Source organism: Dermacentor silvarum, chromosome 1, assembly GCF_013339745.2.
Source record: "Dermacentor silvarum isolate Dsil-2018 chromosome 1, BIME_Dsil_1.4, whole genome shotgun sequence".
Classification (NCBI taxonomy): Eukaryota; Metazoa; Arthropoda; class Arachnida; order Ixodida; family Ixodidae; genus Dermacentor; species Dermacentor silvarum.
The window spans coordinates 88,494,182-88,519,160 of NC_051154.1; the positions used below are offsets into that span (position 1 = coordinate 88,494,182).

General features: G+C 43.6%; 1 protein-coding gene across 1 annotated transcript in view; it reads right to left on the reverse strand.

The window, feature by feature from the left end:
- LOC119431969 (mitochondrial proton/calcium exchanger protein) overlaps positions 1 to 24,646 on the reverse strand; it is a 57,094-nt gene extending 32,448 nt beyond the window's left edge. Inside the window, exons 1-5 of the mRNA XM_037699408.2 lie at positions 24,419 to 24,646; positions 17,856 to 18,438; positions 15,153 to 15,296; positions 14,632 to 14,772; positions 6,108 to 6,311 (exon numbers count right to left, since the gene is read on the reverse strand). Of these exons, the coding sequence (XP_037555336.1) occupies positions 6,108 to 6,311; positions 14,632 to 14,772; positions 15,153 to 15,296; positions 17,856 to 18,356 (990 nt within the window). The 5' untranslated portion in view covers positions 18,357 to 18,438; positions 24,419 to 24,646. The remainder of the gene's footprint in view (positions 1 to 6,107; positions 6,312 to 14,631; positions 14,773 to 15,152; positions 15,297 to 17,855; positions 18,439 to 24,418) is intronic.
- Between the last annotated feature and the right edge of the window lie 333 nt (positions 24,647 to 24,979).

A 24,979-nucleotide genomic window follows, 5' to 3' on the forward strand; every position in this document is an offset into this window, starting at 1 on the left:
CCCTGTCTTGTGCTAGCTGATTCCAACTTGCGCCTGCAAATTTCCTAACTTAATCGCCCCACCTAGTTTTCTGCCGCCCTCGACTGCACTTCCCCCTTCTCTTGGTATCCATCCTACGCATTACGTGGCCTGCCCAGCTCCATTTTTATCTCTTAATGCCAATTAGAATATCAGCTATTCCCGTTTGCTCTCTGATCCACACCATTTTCTTCCCGTCTCTTAAGGTTATACAGTTATCAGAAAGCCCATATTGTAAAAAAGTTTGCAATGTTAACGAAACAAATTTGATTGTGGTCATGCACACTGTACAACATCAAAAGGTGTACAGTCGAACCCGGACATACCGAATCTGAAGGGGATCACAAAGAAGTTTGGTATACATATAGGTAATTCGATATATAAAGAAAAAAATTTATACAAAATTTTCAAGGGGATGTTACTGCTGTTCGTTACAATAATTCATTATATGTGGGTTCAACATATCTGGGTTCGACTGTATAGTGAAACCCTGCCCACTGTTTATATGCAATGACGCACATGTTGTAATGAATTAGCTTTGGCTAGGCTAACGCCTTACAGGAATAATTCCTTCAATGTTTTCAGTTCAGTTCAGTTTATTTACCTTAAAGACCCCTGACGTCAGGGGTATTACATAAGGGGTGGGTACAACATTTGACTTTACACTTGTTCAAGTAACATATGTAATGTACTTCAATTGTAAGATGCTGCATTACACATGACCCTCCCTGCATGACTTGTAGCAACCAACACAAAACCAGAGCGCTATGCAGATGCAGCAGTGAGGTTGCAAGTGGCCGCTTTGCGAGCAAACTGTGATAGTAAACTGAAGGAACTAGTAAAAGTGGAGTTAGGCAGTAACAGTGACAGTTATGAACAAGTGCAGAGGAAACCCTAGTATAGTGTGCCATTCCACTGTGCTCCTTTTCGTATTTGTGCAATACAGTTAAACCTGGATATACTGAAATTGACAAATTCCCGAAAAACTTCGTTATAAAGAGGATTTCGTTATATGCAGGTTTGGCACGAAAATGGAAAAAGAAACGCTTACCGTATTTACTCGATTCTAACGCGCCCTCAATTGTAACGCGCACCCGTTTTATGTGACCAAAAGAGAGGAAAAAAAAAATCCTTTACAGTACCGCGCACCTCATGCTTTCATACAGAAATACAACTCTCGCTCAAGATTTACTCCCAATACACTAAAGTTGCGATGAACAAAAAAGTCTCAGTTTCACCCGAAAAGCATCGACTGCGACAGCAAATTAGCAGACAGCTATATGAAGTAAGGATAGTAGTTTTATTGGCCATATAAACTTGGAAACATTCGCTGTTTAACTAAATTGGTAGACTAATGCCTAAGCACACGTACTACAGCACATGGTCGAAGCTACGGGAGCTAGGCTCGAAGTACGTAGGAGGCGGCCATATTGAAATGCCGATGGCGATATGGTAGCGCAAATTTAGGGTCGTACTCAATTCTAACGCGCAGGCAATTTTTGGACCTGTTTTATCGGGAGGGGGAAAGGTCACGCCCGCGGCGGCAAGATCGCCGGGTCGAGGGATGCACGCCCGCCTCACACACGCTCGCACGCACGCACGCACATGTGCGCTAGCTCTCGCCTCGCAGTCGCCGTGAATTCGAGCGCGCCAAGCGCGATGCCGCCGCTTCGCATTCAGAAGGTGCTTCTGATTGCTGCTTGCGCAAAAATGACAAAATGTTCTCTAGATACGCTCCCACTGCAACTTCGTTACGCTCGTGCTTCCATGGAGTAATGGCGGGGAATAGTGTTATATCTAGGAATTCGTTATATGGAGGTTCCTCTGTAGCTGTAGAAACTGAGCATTCCTCAGGGCCCCTTTGCTCCATTGAAGATATTGCACTTATAGGGTGGCATCTAGGGAGCATCTTACAGCAAGAATTTTTAAAATTGCATTTAGCCTCACAGAACTTATTATGTGAGGAGGGTTACAAATCCAGCTGCAAACAGAAGCAGTTTGAACACTGTTATTTCAACATCGTTATACAATAGTAAACAAACAAATTGAGAAATGGACAACGCGGCTAGGTGATGCGTATTCAAGTTGATGGCGAACAAATGTTTGATACGCGAGTTGCCGAGTCGAAGTGGGCATGCCTCTGAGGTTGCGCTTTAAATAGCCTAATGTGCGGTTAGCTTTAGCAGAATTTTTTCTATGTGGGTTGTACAAGAGAGATTAGGTAAAAATTTAACGCCGAGGTACTTATATGATGATGCGAGGCGTAATGGGAGAAACTGAAATGTTGCATTGCCATGCTGCAAGGAGGTGAGCTTCACTGCCAGCATACACACTCTCTTCTTCTGCTTCGACTAGCGTTCGCAAGAGACTTTTCTTCCATGCCTTCTCCTATATCAGAGCTGAGGACCACGACACATTCACATTGTGAGCTCTGCCTTCCTTTTTTTTCTTCTCTTCCTCTTTTTGACTTGCAGCGCACTCATAGTGGCAGTATTGCGCATTCTCTATTTGACGATTTTCTGAGATCACATGCCATTATCGGTGATGTTGCAGGCAGTGCGTTTTACGTAAAGGCATTTGTGCATGTGACTTCGACTAGAGTGTCGACCGCTTATACCGTAAGTCGCTGGAGTCGCGAATATCCGCACTATAAGCGATACCGCACTATAACCAAAGCAACAATTTTCAAGGCCCGCACACATGCAAAACATGTGTACCGAGCCGCCACGCGTATGCGACAGTCGAGGAATGCGGCTAGAATGTTTGCATTCAATTTACCAGTCGAAACTCGTTAATTCAAACCAAATCACGCGGCGGCGCCTCAGACTGGCATTGCTCCGGCACCACCATAGAGTAAAAGCTTAGGAGAGACCCCTCAAGGCTCAATGTCGCGGGCGAACAAAACAAAAAAAGGAAGAAAGAAAAATGCGGCGGAAATTTCACCCTCTCAAATGGTGAGGTCGCTGATTCTCCGTTGCAGCCGGAACATGCGTGTACGTGCCGACGTCTCAGCCACGCTACCGTAGCCACGCGTAGAAAATGGCAGTGAACCCGTCTTTCTCCTTTGTGCTTCCTCTACTTTCTAGTCACGTACGTGTTGACCTTGCACGCTGCGGCTACGGCGCAGAGGGAAGCAGCGGCGCTGTCCCAGGCCGGCCAACGAAACTGCCCACGCCGGCAAACGCCCGCTTCCCGATAACGGCAGAAACTGAAACTTCGGGGAGCTGGCGCTGGGCCAGCTGGAGCGGCGGCGCCTGCGGGCACGCACGGTGACAGTCGAAAGTGAGGGAGCTAAGAGGGAGGGCGAGGGGAGCCACCGAAGCGGCGGAGTTGCCGAGGCGAAATCCGCTTCCCTGCCGCCCTCCTCCCTCACATTCAACGGTCTCCGCGTGCGCCCTTCGCCGTGCTGTGCCCCGGCGCCGCCCGTTCCCTCCCTGAAGTTTCAGTTTACTGCCGTTATCGTGAAGCGAGCATTGGCCGGCGTTGGCAGTTTCGTGGCCCTCGCTCGCTATGCGCGCCGTGATATTTTCTCGCACTCAAGGCTCTGGTTTCAGCCTCACTGGCTGTTTGTTCGCACCACGTGCCCTTCTCCACGTCGTTCTCTTTCTTCCTCGAGCACTCCTTGGGGCGCCTGTTTGAGGGGAGCGTTCGCCGTCTCTGCTGACTTCCGTACTCCCAGGCAGCCGCACTGTAACCGGTATTTCGTTTCCCGCAGCTGCACTATAAGCGATACGTGTATACATGGAGTGTTATGGGAAAATTAATGGGAGTCTGAAAAGACCGCACTATATCCGGTCCTGCACTATAAGCGGTTACGTTATATGTGGTTTATACTGCATATGGTTGGAAATGGGGCTCCCTTGAGATGAAGGGTGTGCAGGCTTCTGTGTGAAATTTCAGTGGTTTCATGCCATGCAGCAGCTTTGTACTTTGCAGACCCAATTGGCCCCTCATTATCTATGCGCCACGCTCCTCTGTTTGCAATGCCCAAACCTGTTGAGGAGCCCTTTAACCGGCACTTGAGCCTAGTGTTGCGAGAAGTGACCCAAGATCGCTTTCAATTATGGAATGATGCCATTACTAGCTGTGAAAGCCTTTTGCACTGAATGGTTGCCTTTAAGGATATGCATATTGTTTCCAAGATCTAGTTGCTGGCTATTTCAATGGTGACCAACGATGCATAAGGTGCACTGCAGTCTTTTGGTGCCTGTAAGTGCACAGAATACTGTATTTACTTGTGTAATGAACGCACTCGCATAATGAATGCACCCCCAACTTTAGTCATCAAAATTTTGACTTTTTTTCCTCCCACGAAATAAACGCACCCTGAACTTGCTGCCGTGAAGTAGGAGAGACACAGTAGGATTCGGTGTCCGATATGGCATCCAGCAGGCACGATTGTATCGGACGCCGAATCGTTCCGTATGTCGCCTACTTTTATTACGATAGCAATCATGGACACTCCAGGTGCATTTTTGCCATCGGCGACGATTATCCCGGCTTTATCTCCCGCGTTCGAGGGAGGAAAGCGGGGAGGAAAGGCGCCGTATTTCGTAGTGCGCATGGCGCCAGTGGGAGGGGATGGGGGGAGGCGGCGCAGCAACTGGACATTGTGTGGCCGTGCACACTCTAACTTGAAAGCGATCTGCTTCAGGGGCTGAGCCTAGGTGCGACGGCGGCTTATACTTTTGTGCGTCCTCCGTTATCGCCGCTCAGTTTGCGTTGAAGCAATACACAGCACGAAAGTCACTTCGCTCGCTGTTGCTGCCACGCTTCCTCACGCCAGCGTTTCAACAGCGCGTGTCCGCGATCATCGAGTGTGATTGGTTCATGTTTGCCTGTGCGCGCTGACATCATGCTGGTTAAATTACTTTGCAAGTTTATACCGCCGATAAAACTACTATCCTTACTTCGTATAGCTGTCTACGCATTTGCTATCGCAATCGATGGTTTGCCTTTCGGGCGAAACTGCGACTTTTTTAGAGGTGTCCGCGTTAAAAAGTGCGTTCATTATGCGAGTCAATACGGTGGTACCTACTACCAATTGTAGGTCCTGGTAATTTGTGCGCAAAAACAGTTTGCCATCGGTCATCAGGTTGTTGTGCATGGCATGCTGCACCAGTGACGCAGCTTGCACCACAAAGGTACATTCAGAACGAGCAGAACACTCAGTCTTAAGTGTGCAGTGGTGCAAAACACTGCTGCCCGCTACACATCATATGACAGGTTTGCTTGCTGCTCTGCTGCAGAAAATTAATGAATTTGAGGGCCAAGACTTTGGAATGGTTCTCTTCAAAATCCATTCTTTTAAACCTTTTTCACTGGTTCACAAACCAATATGCCACTGTAAGCAACTGCTCAACATCAATAAAAATAACCATTCCAATATATGGCCCCTAGCTGCGATTAAGCCACAGCCGGCTGTGATGGAAGGAAATTTATAGAGGCTAGAAAAGCTTTTATTGATGTACCTTAAGAACCACTACAATTCTGCACATCAGGCATCAATTGAAAGTGGCAGTGCTACATGCCATAGTCATGCAGGGCAAGGCACCAAAGCTATATTACTGTTTCCCAGTTTATACATTATGCAACACTTAAGTGCAGTCCCTTTAAGACGTAATCAGAATTCCTACGTAGTTGTTTCTCTGAAGTCCGTAATTGACAATTAAGCTAGGCATATTTGAACAGACTGTACTATTAAACTCGTCATATTAGACAAGATACAGTAAAAAGAAATATTATACAGGAGGAGGTGCCGAGGTCCATTACAGTCTTTGACCTCGGGACCTCCTCCTGCATAATATTTCTTTCTACCCCTGTATCTTGTCTAATAATAATAAACCTCAAAATAATAAAAAATAATATATGATGCCTGACAGGCCCCCGTGTACAATAGATCATGAAAGCACAATCAGGACAAACTAATAGAATACCTACAGATGCTTAGAGTACATTTCAAATTATTTGCTAATACCATATTTCATGTAGACCTGCAATAACAGCATCAGACATGCGGAGACAATTCAATCTTTACATTACATAAAAAGGGCAACAATCCTGCTTAGTAAGGTAGCCTTATTGCTCACCTGGTCATCAGCCTTCAGGCTTCGCAGTTTCATGCGCAGCTGAAATCGGAGGAAGTTGTTTGTGCCAATAGGCTGCAGCTCCAGAAGCCGGCAGAGTGCAGTGAGCTGAGGTCGTGTCAGACTGTCCAGAGTAATTTCATCTTCAAACAGCTTTGAAAACTTCAAAATTTCTTCATTTGTGGTATCTTCTCCAGACTCTCTTATCTAAAAAAAAAAAAAAAAAAAAAACATTTTCTTTAGTGAAACATGACTTGAACTTGGACAGCCCTTACCAAGGACAATGTATGATAGTATATTTTATAATAATAGCACAAAGTAATTATTGCAGCAACATTGTGTGAAGTACTAACACCTTCAGCTAGACATGTTCAAGTAATGCTTTTTCAAGTATGAAGAGACTCAGAAAAGATTATTTTCCAAATTCCCAATTGTAACCAATTCTAATGCACACATTTTTCCCAAGCGAATGGGTTCAAAATTTACCGGCACATTACAGTCGGATATGAAACTAAAGGTGTGTTTGCAGCCTGGCAACAGCCTATCATTACAGCCAGCACCTCCTTTAGTATTACAATGCCAAGACCGTCGCTCACATTTTCGTATGCAGCATTTTGCTGCTGTGTCTTATCACTGACAGGGCACGGAATGGGACACAAAAGAGGGGTACAAAATGGGTGCTGACTACCAGCATACTTATTCACACAGACAGGAATATGCCCTTCCTAAAAACTCTGCACTGTTTTTAACTATGTTGCCAAACCATTTCTCCCAACTTACCATTATTAAGGAAAATGTCATTGGCAAACTGCAGGTCACCAAGACATTCCTCTTTAATAATTAATCTAATCATTTCTAATCAAGCCTATTGAACTTTTCTGCACATTTATTTTGTATGTACACCAAAATGCTATCTCATTGTCATTAATGAGCACCTACTTCCCTTTGGAGTCTTCGTAATACTTACGAGACATTAAAACGAACCTATATTTTGAATGCATGTGGTAGACCATGCCATATAGGTCAAAAGAGCGCCATTGTGTTCAGATTAAGAGCTGAATTTTATTTATAAAATGCAGAAAAAGAAGAAATGCCTGGTGACCTTAAGTCACTTACGTGAACTGCTGTGAGCCATGAGTCAACGAGGATGTGGGTGGTTAAGGTGCATGTGGAATGCAGAAACTTCAAACTTTCTTTTTATGCATTTTTCGAAAAATATGTGATTAAATGAGTGTACAAACCACAAACTGTGATGTATGAAATCTGGATTCAAATTTTCAGAAGCAAACAAATGAAATGTAGTATTGTCATTACTGTCCCTTTAACTCTTTTCTACCATGGGGAAAATAGGTGTTTTTTTGTATGTTACGGCAGATGTTTTTTTCTGAAGGAACTACTGCACTCAATATTTAATGTAATACATAAACAGAAAGTGAAATGAATGCACTTTGAATGAATGAACGCATAAAGGTTTTATTAACGAGATTTGTGTCATAAAAAAGAAATAAATTGTTAAAATCAAGACACGCTTGGTTTCTACTAAGAAAAACATGTTATGAAAATTATGAGATATACAAAATGTATTGCTGTCTATTAGGCACTATCTCCGAAAAAAATCGAAATTTTTCATTGAACAGGTATTTCGCTACAGAAATTTCACTGCAAGCACTACAGTTGGGCGTGCTGGGCTGCGGCCGCTGATGTTCCGGGCTGGTTTGCATCGTCGTCGCTTTCAGACTCAAAGTTCAGCGAAAAGTCAGCGTCCTCTGACTCGCTGCTATTCGATGTATCGATAAGATCAGCCGCAGAGGCAGCGGAATCGCGATATCTGCGATCTCCCGAAGAGTGCACGCCGTTTCCAGACGTTTTTGCGTTCTGCTTTGACGATCGCTAAACATCGGAGCACGTTCAAAAATCAGTGCCTGGCGGGAAAAAAGCAAACTGCTTAGAAAACAAAAATATAGTTTCTCCTCTTTCACATCCGATGGTGCAGTGTGTCCGTGAGCAGTGTGGAAGGTCTTAAGGCGGCGTTTCAAACCATCGATAGCAGGTGGCCATTTTTTCGTTCTCGTTTGACGATCGCGCTACTTCAGAGCGTGTTTAAAAATTACCGCCTTGCAGGAAAGAAGCGAACTGCTTAGAAAACTAACATATAGTTCTCCTCCTTCACATCCGATAGCGCAGTATGTCCATGAGCGGCACGGAAGGTCTTGAAAGCGGCATTTCAAACCATCGTAACCATGCCCAATGGGCACGGTACGGAAAGAGTTAAGCACCATCCATGGACATTTCAACGTTATAGCTGTTCCAAGGCGCCTCTCCATTGATTCAAAGCCGTTTATGATGGCTTCCTTTTTCTTCTTTTTTTTTTAACGGATTATTAGGGCTTACTCCTGATTAAGCTTACTATATAGTCAAACGCCTTTATAACTAAGTGCATGAGACCACCAAAATCCTTCGTTATACAGGTCATTTCGTTGTAAAGGTTGCGCATCAAACCGCTCACAACAGAGCAGGCTAAGCACATTCAACAAACGGAAACCTTTATTTAAAATGAATTCAAAAGAGACTTAGTGAAATATGTTGCCAATATTTTTGTGCACATTTTGTCTAACAGAATGTGCAACCACAGCAAACCATCGACAACAGTACATAGACAATTCCTTTAAGGGACTGACAACAAATTTTAATGGTACCCATTTCTTTAGTGCAACGGAAAGCTGACTGGTCTGAGTGTCCAATCATACAGTGGTAATGCGGAACACCCAGAGGAATATTTTTTATTACAATTTTCCGACCTGCATTGAGGATGTAGTCATGCTCGAGAAACACGCTAGAAACAGTGATAGGCGAGTGCGATAGCGATTATAAGCCGGCACTAGTGGAAAGTGGACGACAAGCGCAGTTCTAGCTGTAAGAAAGTAATATTTTATTTATCAAGCCAATATTCCTGCGGTTCATGTTCTATGAGGCATTGAAATATGTTTACAATAATAGGTGGCGTCCGAATCTATGCCCCAGCCGACGGCTCCCTTTGAGTAACACAAACTTATCTCGAAGGCTATACTTTTGCTGGCTGCATGCACCAGGCTTCTTTTTTTAGCCAAGCCAAGTGGTAGGATATGCCAGTTTTGCTATTATAGTGCGCAAAATATACAGGGTCCTGCATATTTCTCTTAGCGTGTTTGAAAAAAGATTTTGCGCTTACCGCTGTACCGTTCTTGCTGAAATTTTGCAGAACGATCACATCTTGGAGTACACGTCGTTCAGTGTAACACTTGCCACAGTTAATTGCCTGGTTTTTAAGAAAAAAATTGCAAGTTTTCCCTCACTTATGGAGATGCAAGATGCTGCCGCGACGGCGCAAGCATAAACTTGTGTCGCTGCCTGCTGGCAGCTACAGAAAACAGCCGGTCAGGGAAGGTTGGTGAGTGTTGCCCGCTCCTCGAAGACGCAGCAGCCCTCCCTAAATGCTGCAATCTGCAGCTGCCTGCAGGCGGTGACACAAGTTCATGCTTCCACCGTAACGGCAACAGCTTGCATCCTTATAAGCAAAGGTAAAAATTGCACTTTTTTCTTAAATACCAGGCAATTAACTGTGGTAAGTGTTACACTGAACAACGTGTACACAAAAATGCGATCCTTCTGCAAAATTTCAGCAAAAACAGTACAGTGGTAAGCTCAAAATCTTGTTTCAAACACGTTAAGTAAAATATGCAGGACCCTGTACATTCTGGGCACTATAGTGCCATAGGCGCCGACTACAGGGGGGCTCCGGTCCTTCGGTGATGCCGAAGACCTCGCCCCCCCCCCCCCCCTACTTGTAAAATGTCAGTACCAGAGTCCTGTTACCCAAACCATTTATGGTTTCTTTTGAGTTGCCTCTACATTTTCCCTTAATATGTTATTGTGGCTAAAAGCTAACTGCGTCATTGTTGACGCAGACATGCACGGCTTTTATTCATAATTTCGCTTTATTTCTGAAAATCCTGGCAATAGAAAAACAAGCGCATTAGAAGCATTTTCTTAAATTTTTGTGCGCGAACAAACAGGCACGAAGAAAAGGAGAACACAAGGACGAACGCTTTTCTTGTGTTCTCCTTTTCTTCGTCCCTGTTTGTTTGCGCACAAAAATTTAAGAAAATGAATCTGTTCCAACTAGGCCGACTCGCAGTTATGCATTAGAAGCACCAATGGCGGCTCCCTCATCCGTATTTTTTCACCCCCCCCCCCCTTCAACATGTTATTTTAATTTCCAGTGTGAACACCATGCACAGACACATTATATTTCAATGTGTACACAGGAGAAAACTGATATCTTGAAAGAGAAAGAGGTAGCCAACTAACTTCTAATGATATAGATAGCCCATGTCTAGAGAATCAATATGTTGCTGTATGTTCAACTCGCTCCAATTTGCTTTGCACACTTTTTTGAGACTGAAAAAGACCAGCAGACTTTAGTGACCCCTTCGGCAGAGTATTTTATTAACGGTGTGTGAAATACACGTGAATGATATGTGTCTCAGCATTGCTTCTCTTTCCAGTAGGTAATGCTATCGACTCATGAAAAAAAAAAAAAAAAGAACTTATAATAATTTACAACAATTATTGGGGATGGAAACATCGCAACCTGCATGCAGAGGCCATAAATATATATAATTAACTTAGTAACCAAAGTGAGTCCAAGCTGGATTCACTCGAAATCAGAATCAATAGCAGTCATGCGCAGCAGAGCTTCTACTAGGACTCAGAAAAAAAGAAAAACAGGCTGCAGTTTTGCCGGAAAGGCGAAGCAGTATTAATGATAGCGAAGCATAAGACAATTACACGAAAAAGATTCTTCCCGTATAAATCCGTGTAAGAGCCGCACCTCCAACTTGAAAGCAAATATATATATTTTTTAAATCCAACTGAGAAGCAATCGTGTTCAGCGTGATTCCGATCGCGTTCCACTGCGAATTTTCCCGCGCAGCGTACTTTCGCGCGTCGTAACTATATAAATAAAAAAAAAAAAGGTCGGTTACAACTTAAGAACACAGGAGAGGCCCCCTGGACTGACCACTGAAGCACAGCAGCCGATTTCCACCGCGACTAAAAAAATAGTGCCGCTGACGCGACTCGACCCAGCTCAAAGCGCGGGCTGCCATGTCCTCCGTCGGCGGGGTCACCGGCCGTCCGGCTCATGACGTCAGTCTAGAGTGCACGCCCATTGGTGGATGCTCGTGTGCATCCGCCTTTGAGGGCCAAATGCCGCTGCCTTCTAAAGTTGTACACGACTACAGATGGCGAGAGGAGGCGATCGCACAGGTTTACGGCGGATTTCATACTCGTAGTTGGAAAAATGAGATAAAATGGCCCGGTCCCTTGTAAGGCTCGTAAAAATTGCGGCAAAAAAGTGCGGCCCTCACACGAGTCTGTATGTTGGTTATATCGCCTATATGAATTGTAGTAACATTTACTCACTAAAACATTGTGCAATGCACGGACCACGTAAACCTGTAAATATCCACAACGCTGGCATTATGAACGCCGGCAGCGGGGGCGAACGGTTTGTACAGCCATGCGATTCACCGCGACTCTGAAAATTAGATTCATCATCATCATCTGCATATTTTTATGTCCACTACAGAACGGCTTCTGTCAGTGATCTCCAATTACCCCTGTCTCTTAACTTAGGCTATGCGATCTACAACACTTGGGGTGCGGAAAAAGAGCCTAAGAAGGAAGACTGCGCGCATGAAGTTAGCAGCCATCCCTGCTCGCCCTTAGTCATTGCACGCCCCAATGATTACCAAGAATTGGATGCGGGCCGCAAGCGTCAACCGTACACAGTAATTTGCAGCTGCGGCAGGGCTAGATGAGAAGACGTGTGCTCTCCTCCCCATGTGCACATTTGATCACATGACCTCCAATTAACCCGAATATTGAGTGCGTGGGAAGATAATGTCTACCAAGTGTTATGGCTCACCGTTATGGGCTTTTTCTCGCACCCGTAGTGTATGTGTCACTCACTCTAATGACTTTTGGACTTTATACGGAATATCACGGCGACGACGACAGTGAAAATTTGCCTGGGGTGTCGGTACAATTGCTGTCGCAATAAAAGGAGAAATAGAAAACAGGCTTCGAGCTCGCTTCTACCGCGGCTGCGGACGTTGCAATGTGCACCGGCTACAAACACAGCATGAGCACCAACGACAAAACCAATAGTGGGCACCTCGTTTATCGGTACTTAGCCAGAACCCGGCTGACGCTGAAAAGGAAGCGTATTTTCCACCGTATAAGCACCAGCGGAAGCATAACACTAGGCACGCAGGGAGACAGAGCACACGGAGGGACCAGCCATCTCGGATGGCCCAAGCTTGAACTCGGCGCAGATTAACTCCAACTGAATCCGCTTGTCGCATGGCTCAACCAAGAGACGCCAGTCTCTTGGCGGTGCGAGGGGACTCAGGCTGTAAAACTGAATTGTCTTCTACTCTGAGGTCTTGCAAATACTCATATAAGCTTTTCACTTCAGTGAACAATCTTTCGAGGTCACACGAAGTTTCCAGTGTAACTGTTATTAAAGGTAATATATATATACAGTGGAACCTCGATGATACGATCACGGCTAATACGAATTTCCGGATGATACGAATTTTTCTGCGGTCCCGGCCGAGCCCCATTACTTTGCAACGTGCTAAAAACGGTTGTTACGAATAGATTTTCGACCCGCGTCGGTTGATACGAATAAATGCCGCCCCACCGACGGCCGCGAAAGAGAACAGCGCGCAGTCACGCACTTTCTCCCTTTCTCTTTTGGTGCGGAGGTGCGGACGCGACGCCGGACAGCGCGGAGGCCGCGAATGGGCGCGAAGAGTTCGAAGCGGTGGCGCTTTTGTTGCTTTTGTGCTTTTCCGCGTGCCATCGGGCGGAGTGGCTGCCGTGCTGCGTTCTTTTTTGCGCCATTTTGCCTAGTCGCAGCGAGCTATGTCTACCGAGATACCATCTCAGCTGATTCGCGCGGCCGTACGCCGAGGCGCGGGAGCCTCCGTTGGCGCGTCTTCCGTCGGCTGCGTTATCGGTGCCGATGGCACAGGGCGATTGTGGGTTTCGCTGCTGGAGTCACACGGTGCAAGATAGCATGGCACGTAATCCACGGTGCAAGGTTGCGCTCGTTCAGTCGGGTGCGCCTCCGCTTCTCCCGCTAATCGCCATATTTTTCTTGCTGTAGAAGCGCTTCCGTATTCCGAAGGCGTGCTTTGTCCAAAGTTTATTCGCCAACGAGCGACGATCCATCACTAACCTGGGAGTTCTCAGTAATCCGAATTCTGTGTGTCAAGTGATGACGCCGGCGTGGTTTACGAAGCAGACAACTGCGGTTGCCATCTTGCCCCTGCCACAGCAGCAACCAATGGAGAGACGCCTTTCAGCACGGCAGCCAATCGGAGGCCCGCTTATATCAGAGGGCCCGTGTGACTACCTATCGCAGACCCGTGCTTCTTTGGTGTTTGTGCGTTTGTTACAAGTTGGCGACGACGGACGAATTGAGAAGCGGAACGGCGAAACTTTGAGCTTTCGAACGATACCAAGATGGCGGCGCTCGGTGGCGGGAAATACGAGATATGGCTCCGTGAACTGCGGTGATTTTGCGCGATTTAAAGCTGTTTTCTCGCCCTGCGCACTGACGAATTAAACTTTTTCGGGCACTTTCAGTGCGCTTTCAGCCAAACCATTTTGATGCAGCGTAGATTAGGCGTTGCAGATACCCAAACGCGAGGTTTTCAAAAATCGATTTTTCTCGAGATTTTCGCGATCTGATCCCCGCGTTCACCCTTAATTTAGCTAGTTTTAATTGTGTTTCGATGATACGAATTTCGGCTAATACGAATATTTTTCGTGACCCCGTGAGATTCGTATCATCGAGATTCCACTGTATATATATATATATATATATATATATATATATGCATACAAGGGTGGGGTTCGGAAAGCTGGTCAGGCCCCCCAATATTGCGGAATGCTCCGTTCTCGCGATTTTACAGAGCATGACAGCAGTCATGCTCTGTAGTAATTAGAATCGATGCTATCGAATCGATGCATACTCTATCGCCAGGTATTTTTAGAACTATAGCCTCAACACATTTTTGGGGGGGAGCTAACCAAATTGCCAATTCGACGAGATTCACAAGTGCTTTTGACTGATATAGTTTCTCCTCTTTCCCATCCGATGGCGCAATTTTTTTCTTGAAGACAGATTTTTTTTTTTACAGAACTAAGATTGATTTTATCTTTCTGGGCACTCAAGCAACAAAATATATGTTTTTGATCAAAATTAAGAATGGTCACCGGACATGCCCAGCTGAACTTAACACACCCACTAGCAACTGACACAGCACCCTGTAGCAAGTCCTGTAGCCTAGCCTGGGCCAACATGTCTGAGGCATCACACTTTCAGATCACTGCGATTTTTTTAATGAATTGTAATATTTCTGCTGTGTCACAGAAAGGCAAAAAAAAGAAGAAAAAAACTGATACTACAAACCTTTTCACAAAACTCGGCAAATTCTTTCGCATTGTGGGAATGGGCTTCACCTCGTTTCTTCACAGCCATTTCATCCAAGGTGTTTTGTAAGAACTTGGCCATTTCAAGTTTCACCTTAAGTTGCTTCTTGACTTTTGCATCCTAAGGAAACAAGAAAGCTATGCAACAGCTGCATGCAACAAGAGGATACAATACTTGTACTTGTGTATACAATACAATACTTGTGTATCAATTCCTACAGCACACTGTACTAAGACTACAAAAGTCTAAGGAGCATTGGAGAGATGAAAAATTTTGTTGCAGCCCAAGCAGGCATCCTAGAAAAAAAAAAAAAGATGTTTGTACTTCCGTGGGTGACATCCACATGACACACCTGATCTTCCAGCTTCACACCCATGCGGCAAGGAAACAAAACATTTAGCCATTCTCATGTTTACAAAACTAGGCTGAGGATTGTACTGGTAGGATGCTCACTACTTATACTAAGGAGAAATTAAAAAGTTTGGTGAAATGCACAGTACCTTATCAGATGTTGTTTGAAATGTAGATGGTAGCATTCCGGGAAACAATTTCAGGGCAACTGGTAGCAGTAACTCCATGAATGGTACAATAATGAAAACCGAAAATGGAAGAAGTCGAAATAAATCTGAAACTGTTCGGACAAGCTGTAAGACAAAAGAGGGCACATATGTCAGAAGTATATTTCGCTCAAATTAAAGATGCACTTACACTAACAAGAAAACATTACAGTTTTAAAGAAACACTAATATATAAGAGCATGATTTCCATGCTCCATACTGGATTTTGCAGTCAAGGTTTGGGTGCTATATTATCAAGAAAGCTCGCTAAACTTTTACAATGTAACAAAATGACAGTGTAGACAGCAGATGTTATCAGCCAGAAAAAAGCCTCAAAGGCTTTTATTTAGGTGATGAGGAAGGGCAAAGACTAAAATGCTTTAATTTTCTTTTGCTATATGACTCAATGTGATGGGATGCAGCTCACCCAACATAATAGGTTATCAAATAACCAGATGCATAAATATTAAATCAGATGAAGACAGCTCTCATACCAGAGTAATATGTTTGATATAATGTTAAATATAATGATCAATTTTAAAAATCACAGTATACATTACTCAAGTGCAGTTATCTAGGAACATGCCTACAAGTGCCTGAATATTGTTAGTTGAATGGTTTTTGACATCACTGGGGTCTTGCTAGAACAGCGACCCACTTGACATCATGGTTCAATGGCTATGGTATTTTGTTGTTGAGCACATGGTTGCAGGATCAAATCCCAGCCACAGCAGCTGCATTTTGATGGGCACAGAATATGAAAACACTCATGAAATTTAGGTGCACCCCACTGAGATATTTAATGCTATGCCCACCCTTGGCAATGCCCACGATAACTTCATTTCTCATTTTGGGATCGCGCCTCTTAGCTCCCAGTTTTATACATACTTGCGACACACGATGAACTGGTAACACCATCTCTCCATAGGTTCTTTAAACTGCTATTGGGTGTCACTTTTAACTGCAGGAAAAAAGCGGGTAGGCTATATCAAGAACGCAGCTGCAGTGTGGTATATGAAATGTCATGACCGTGCTACAAAGGGTGTATTGGGCACAAGGGTACAGAAATAACGTAACCAAATACACAAGTTAAATTTTTTCACCCATTAGAAAGCTTACATGTTTAACTTAAGTTACAGCGAGTGGGGGTCTTACGGTCTAATTTTGCAAACATGTTCACTTCCTATTTGTAGTGGACCCATTTGTTTTGCAGAGGTCGTTTGGCCACTACATAACAAATGACCCCACTACTGGTGGCGCCCAAGACTGCCCCGCACCTGCCTCAATCCCCTGCGCTTGTGCTCCATATGGAGATGGACATGTCCCGCCTTGGTCAAAGGGGTTGGGTATCCCTTTTTCTTGCTGCCCCGAGTCTCTTCACGCCATTTATGGACCCTACGTGTCGAATGCAGGGGCGTCATAGCCGAGCAAACATGAAATTTTTGCAACAAATTGCACACTTGTAGGCATTATAATTCCTGATGAGCAGTGGTTTGAGTTGGATTAATTATACTTACTGTGGGATAGTGAGATCTCTCAAATGTGAGCACTCCTGCTTGGATCGACAGATGTACTGCTGAACTACATCTCTGAATGCCGCGAACAAAGCTAAATTTAGCTGCAATTGCATCATGCATAATACAACAATAGCACCATCTGTGCATGCGAAACATGCATGATCAAATAATGGCTTCTTTTCTCTACACAACGATACCAAAGTAAGGCACATGGGTAGTACAGCTGCAAAGATATAAGCGATAATAGTATAACATGTTTTCACTACATGCGGTTTTAGCAAGCGACCCCCTAGACTGATTTTAAGGACGTTTCATTCAAAACATGGCAACTTTGCATTGAGATGGTCTGTGCTGCCCACGCTTTTATTTTTTTTTATATGGCTGCGCACATCTACGATAGCTCAATCTGGTAAACTGAAGTAGCAAATATTCTCAGTAAATCAGATGTGGTAAAAGCAGTGATCAGTAAAAGTACATGAATTTCCTTCAAGTACATCCCATTTTTCAGAGGATTCACTTCATCTCATCTTCATTACAACACGGCATGAAAAAAATCATAGTCGTAAAACAAAAAGTAAGCATAATGAATTGCGATTATAATAAATGCAAAACACTGAAAGAGATTGCTTAAGTAGCGCACTCGCAGTATAATATCCAGCTTGAGTTAGATTTAGTTTCCATTCAAAGTTACAAAAGTGAAGCTGAAGCTGCTTGTAGAATTAATGCCGTGTAGGATCAAATTAGAATGACACTATTAATGCATAACAGTATTTTGTGAGATAAGACCCCTTGGTAAGATAAGGCAATAACAAAAATAAGTGTGCTTAGTGACAGCTTGTCCCATAGGTCCTGCACTGAGAACTACAATGTCGATGAGCTTCAGCTTTGCAAGCAGCATTATTTTAATGCATAGCCAGATGAAACCTTTATGTTTATCTGGCTTCTGGTTTTCGTATTAATTTTTAAAGACTCAGTACCACATCAAAAAAACTCATAACTGAAACAATTTTTACACTACCTTTCATGAAATTATACACGAAAGAAACAACAACCAGCTGCAAAACCTAAACTAAAATTAATAATAATAATAATAATAATAATAATAATAATAATAATAATAATAATGCACCTGCTTGTGCTCTCGTCGAGACAGTTCATCCCCGTTGAGCACCCTATAGACCAACCGACTTGAGACTCGAATGTCAATGAACAAGAGCCGGAAGCCGTGGTAGTAGTGCACCAACTCATCCCAGATCCTCTTCACAAGTGGCCGTTTTGGTGGCACTGGCACGGGTGCAGCAGACGTGTCTGGCTTGGCAGCTACTCTGGACGGCTCGGCTTCTTTGAGTGCCTTGACTGTGCCTTCTACCTTGGAGGAGTCTTTCTCAAACAGCCGCTGGGATGGCACAGACAGTGGCCGGCACAACACCAGTGACAACATACTGTGCGAGGACACAGTTCCAGTTGGCGCCCGTCGGCGCTGCAAAAGTGGTGTGCACCCATGCCACGATGACATCAAATGTCTGTGTGGGTGCCAGGAGCAGTGAACGCCAGCTACAACACACCTCCCTGACCGCAGCATGGTCAGCTGCCAAAGGTGGAGACCGTTGGAAATGGGCCTCCGGTGCATGGCGGTGTGACCCAGAGGTGTAGGACTGGCAGCCCTATTTACTTTAGCAACGATTCACGGACACCATGCACTGCGGCAGGTCCTGTGCAAGAGAGGAAAAGAGAATGCTTACTATCCAAATGCTACGTAAAACTCGTCATAGGGGAAAAACTTGTTTTTCCTTCTTAAATCACCAAATCAGTAAGCTTGAATACTGAACTTTCTGCATATTGCTACATTAACGTAGTTCAGAATTTGCTTCTGTAACTATGATCACTGCTCATAACCACAAAAAAATTGACAGCTGCTTTTGCTATTTTATATGTGAACAGTATTTGCCACATTGGCTAATATCACTGCTGACTTGTACAGAAATGCCTACGCTGCTCGCGGCACATTTTTCAGAAAGAACTTGCACCAATTGTACTAGAAGTTTAATATAGATAGCACAGGTTCCTGGCTTTTGTCCACACTTTTGGAATGAGAATAAATTTCGCCAGGCATAAACATGTTTTTCAATTTCTAGCTACAGTTATTATTTCTAATATTGTTTTGTCAAGCCAATGCTGCTGCAGTTCTCTTTATGTATAGCGATAAAAGCTAATTTGTTACCCCTTAACTGCCAAGGTATTCTGTCCGCCAACCTTCAAGTATATATATATTGCCACGCGCCTTCAAAAGCGGGCTGACAACGTTTATTGAGAGCAGCTGGGCTCTAGAGAAAACGGCGGCGAGAGCGAACTATCGAGTGGGGCGGTTAGCACGTGCACTTCGTTCTTCTTGCGCCTCTGCGCTTGCCCTATTCCCACTACTACCGGTGACAATATGAACAAGAAGAAAGGGAACCAAGGGGCCCGATTATTATTAAACATATCATAAGAAGCCACCAAACAATGACACCAAGGACAACATAGGGGAAATTACTTGCACTTACTAATTGAATTAAAGAAATGATAAATTAATGGAAAATGAAAATGGATGAAAAAACAACTGTCCGCAGGTGGGGAACGATCACACGTCTTCGCATTACGCGTGCCATGCTCTTACCATTGAGCTACCACGGAGCCGTTTTCCCGTCCCCTTTCTGGGGTATTTATGTTTTACAACTAGAACTAACCCTGGGAGTGTTAGCCAGCGGCACACTCACAAACCATCGTGGTGGATGTGGAACATCCTTTCTGCCGCAGGCGTCACGAGCACGTCATATTTTTGGGTGAGGGCAACTGGTCAATAAACCCACATATGCTACCTGAAGGCATCAATGTTGCCGGATTCGAGCCCTCGTTATGTAATGAACGAGAAGAAAGGGAACCGAGGGGCCCGATTATTATTAAACATACCATAAGAAGCCAACAATGACAGCATAGGGGAAATTACTTGTACTTACTAATTGAATTAAAGAAATGATAAATTAATGGTAGCTCAATGGTAAGAGCATCGCACGTGTAATGCGAAGACGTGGGATCGTTCCCCACCTGCGGACAGTTGTTTTTTACATCCATTTTCATTTTCCATATATTTTAGGAAAACCACTAAAATAATACAACGCTGCATAAACTAAGTCGCATGAAAGTGATTGTCCGAGAATACGTCCCCTGCTTCCTGCCCAAAACAGCACTGCACTTGGCATCGAGTTTTGAACTGGCCTCATTAAACAGTAGCATAATGAATTATTTGTTGCATCCTTGAGAATTTGAGGCTTCATAGTCAGTCATGGAGTTGACAGCTATTAATAACGAATAAAACAGGTGTGTAAAAAAAAAGGACATGCTTTTCGCATTATTACTCCTTTAATATATATCACAGCATTTTGAATGCTTGATACTTGTCAGATTGCAGCATTTTTTGCTGAGATAAAGTCAGGTTCAAGACACAAGGTTCAGTCAACGAGACGAAGGGGAAACAAGGGGCTTGATTTTTGTTAAACAACCATACGAAGCCAATAGATAATAAAGGCAAGGAAAGCATAGGGGAAGTTATTTGTAGTTCTAATTGAAGAATAGAAATGGTAAATTAAAGGGAAATGTATGTGAAGAAAAAGACAATTTGCCACCAGTGGGAGCTGAACCAGTTTATGCAAATGAACCTTTGCACTCACTGGCGACACACTGCTTTTTCATCCAATTCATTTCCCTTTAATTTACCATTTTTAGCCCTCCAATTAAAACTACAAATAACTTCCGCTATCCTTTCCTTGGCTTTATTATCTGTTGGCTACATAAGTTTCAGTGAAGGCTGACTTGCTTGTTGTTGCATGTGACCCAGTTTGTATTTACTATGCATTCTATCTTATAAAACGCTCAATAAAACTTTAGTTCTTTAGAGAATGTTATGTGTTCTGCTCATCATGACATTTTTGCATTGTTTTTGCAATGGCTTTCATTGTCTTTTTAAAATGCCAAATATTAATAGTCATCAATGCTAGGTATGAAAGTCAAAACAAAGGGAACCTATATTGTCTTGAAAGGAACACTGCTCTTTGCTTGTCTTCAATTCAGCATCCCTTACAGCCTTCAAAATGATACTTGGTGCCTAAACTATGTGAAAGCAGAGTAAAACCCCGTCATGGCTGTCTAGAATGCGAGAGCAGTGCGCTTCCAAAACCCTTAGTACCACCTACTCGAGGAAGCTGGAACGACATAGTTGCTTCTGAACATGTGCAGTCGGCAGACAAGGCTTCGTCACTCGTGGTCATAGCCATGCCCCCTTGCACAGCTCCCTCTTTCCGATGACCTTGCCCATTACTAGATGCATGAGCGCATGGTATTTTGTCACATGATGAGCAGTTGCATTGCCGTGCCAGGACGCGTGCTGATAAAAGAACCTTTCATGCTGTTTGTGCCTATCCCAGTTGCCCCCGCTATTGGGCAGAATCATAAGAAACGGGAGCTGTGCAAAGCACGCAGATATGACAGCGAGTGGTGAAGCCCTGTCTGCCTGGTTGTGCATGCGCAGAAGCAACCATGTCGTTCAAGCTTCCTCCAGTAGGTGGGGCTAAGAGTCTTGGGTGTGCACTGGCCCCACACTCTAGATAGCTTTGATGGGGGCTCTACATGTACTGCATGAGTTGCAAGTAAAATCACAGACATGTTTCCACTCACCACAGAATACATATACAGCAACTAGAGTTGAAGTATGGTTAGGGTTGTTCGTTTTCGGGTTTTACATTTTTTTTTTAATCGGGGGGGGGGGGGGGGGGGGTAAAAATCTGGTGCTATTTTTCGAGCTCATCATCGTCAACAAATCGGGTTTTTTGCAGAACTATTCCGAAATTCGGGTTAAACTTACAAATGTACTAAGTAATAAATTAGATTCAGGGTTTTCTTTTTTTTATCGGAGGGTATCACGAGCTCCTTAACACTCATGCATTAAAACTAGGGATCTGTTTCAAGCTGGTAAACGGGGGGGAAATCAGGGTTTTCTAGCAAATACTCTGAAGTTCAGCATTTTTTTTGGAAATTAATAACTAATAATGACAGTAAGAGCATTGATAACTTCTAGGAAATTAAACATCTTATTCATGCAAAGCTGGTCCTCAATTGTCAAAGAAAAACTATTTTAAATATTAAAATAAACTATACCATTTCATGATAAGAGTAATTTTGACTTTCGTGGTTTTGCGTTTAATTACAATTGAGACGTTATTCCATTAGCAGCAAGCGATTTGTTGTGCTTAATTTTGAGTAACCAATTTTACGTGCAGTCACGAGCCAAGCTAATCCCCGTTAGGCCCACGAGCCATGAAATCGACAATCGAATTCGGAATCAGCGGCGTCTAATGAATCAATCTTCATTACACACGTTAGTTGAGAGAAGTGATAACCGCAGTCACTTCTCCTAGCTAATGAACTTCACGTGTTACCACGAATCGAGCCCAGTCTGGTGCTCCGGTTAGAGCTGTCGCTTCGATGGGTGCCGCCATGTTTGTTGACACAAAGCTTTTGGGGCTCTCGCTAAATCGACGAAATAGCGTGCCCAATGCAAAACCCAAACGCAGTTTGTGTCTCGCGCATGCACAGTGGTGTCGCCGCTATTTTTTTGAGGCCCCTATTCCAAAACTCTCTAATGAATCATTCGTCAGATTTCCCAAATGGTGGGAAACATGGCAAATGAATATTAACTTCCGTAAGGCTGTCATTACATTCTTCTCTAATAAAGCTTCGCAATTCTTTTTCAGCCACGAATTTAATGATAATTCCATTCAACGCATTTCCAAGTGAGACCAAGATATTTATATTATCTTGGTCTCACTTTCATCACTAACCTATTCTGGTCAAAGCACATTGACTCCATTACGACTAAAGCTCTACAGAAACTCTGCTATTTACGTCGTACGCTGTCTAATTCTCCATGCAACCCTAAATTACTGTTATATAAAACTATTGTCCGCCCTGTACTTGAGTATGGTAGTATTGTTTGGAATCCCTACAAGCAGTACAAAATAGACAAAGTTGAGGCTGTCCAAAGGAAAGCCATTAGATTTATCTACCGTCGTTAGGACCCCTAGTTCTCACCGTCATCCGCCATGTCCTCACTCAACCTAACATCGCTTGTTGAACAGCAACACGTTGATTCTTTAAAATTTTTTCATGGCATTATTCATTTGTCCAGTCGCCTTTCCAGTAATGAATATATCACCTTTGCTAAATTCTCTTCCACTAGGAGACATCACGCGCTTAACATTACCCCCTTTTATGCACACACTAATACTTTTACCTATAGCTTTTTCGGTCAAACAATTGAAACTTGGAATTCACTACCAAGTATCAACCGTTATCTCCCATAAACTAATTCTTGTCTGTGCTCCCTCTACATTGCGCTTAATTTTCTTTCTTTGTTGCCTGTTGTATTTCTTTTTTGTATTTTATTGTATCATCCAATCCTGCTATAGCCCCACCAGGGGCTGCAGTATGTGAAAAGAAATAAATAAATATATCCTCTAAGGTAGCTAAGCTGCATTCACCATACATAACATTGACAAGTAATTTTGCACAGAATGGCACTCATAAAAGCGGCTGAGACTGCCTATTTCTTAAAAATGCAGCGACCTTTATTAACAGGTATACAGAAAATATTTATAAACACATGCACTGCATTCAGATGAAACACGCAGACAATGTTCACCTTGTGCACAGTGGCAAAAAACGAAAACTCTGCGCAAGGCTCAAGAGCCTTGGGCAAGTCGTAAGACACCACACAGCTACCAGCTTTATTGTAAGTACCCATTTTAGTACTTGTCTAGTTATTAAGAAAACAACTTAGTCATCACACCTCTCCTCATCACAAGGAAAGAATCATTCTAAATTGTTTTATTCATACATTGTTTATGTTCGACCTACTTAGTTCACTGCACACAATTCGCACTGGACCGAACACACGCGCCGATTATATGCACTAAGTTAACGAGCAGAGGGACGCGTTTGTATTTTATGTCATAGAATCATATTCTGCATCATCCTGACATGGCTGAATAATCAAAAGCGAAGTACAAGCTCGAAACAACGGAAAGCGGAACGGAAGTAAGTGCTGGGAACTAGGCAAGTTCAGTGCAGGAGAAACAAAACGCCGTGTAAAGTTGTCAAATACTGGCAACCATCCCGCTCAAGCTTTACAGTAACGAGTGCGCCACAGATATTGCTCAATATCCCGAGGTAAAAAAAGCATAGAGCTTTTTATCATTCATTTGACCTTAAACCAGAATTAGTTCTTAGCAACTACCGCAACTCTCGCAAGGTCATTCATCAGTATATACATTGCAGCGACTGCATAAACAAAACTTCACAACATTAAATGATAACCTGGTGAAAGTTACAGCATGACTAAGAACCCCTGAGCATTGCTTAATAATAATCCCCGTACTGGTTCCAAGTAATCAGTGAAACGAAAACAGAAAGTCCCTCCACAGAAAACTCATTCGCACACGAGGGCAACACGGAAAACTGCAAGACACACAACGCGCGCGGCACCAACCAGCCAGGCAAGCGCGGTATTTTCCCAGGAAAGGATAGCGTCGCGACAGTGGTTAAGAAGAGACCAAAAACGCAAAGCAGAAAGTCAGCTCAGGAATCAGAAGTCACCTGTACCTTTCTTTTACGACGATGGAGGTAGTCTAGGCCTGATCGCCGGCTGTTTTGTATTACGTTCCTGCAGCTAAATTACGTTCCGCAATGTGACATAGACACCAGCGCAATTTGCAACATGAAATTAACGCAGTGTCCATTCTAAATTCTATGACCTAACATACTGCTAAACACACGCATGAGGTGAAAAAGCACTACACGCCATCACGCCAGCCATCTGCTGAAGGTAAATGTTGAGTGTAAATGCAATGTCCGCTCCACGGTTTCGTATTCAATTAGCCAAATTAGTTATAATTTAGTATTCTTTAAAGTGTATATAAAATTATGTTTAGGTAGATGACAGTGTATATATTTTACAAAAATGAAAAGATTATCTTTTCAAATTCAGATAAGTCAATTGTTAGTCAAGCCAAGCACAGAACCGGATCACTGGTTCATTCATGGAGAAAGGCCAGCGTCGGAGGCAGTCTACGTAGACAGCTAAGGAGACGGCCGAATGTAATGGAACGCGTTTCCAACAGTCTAGAAGACGCATGGAAGACGTACGGTGTATATATAGGGGCT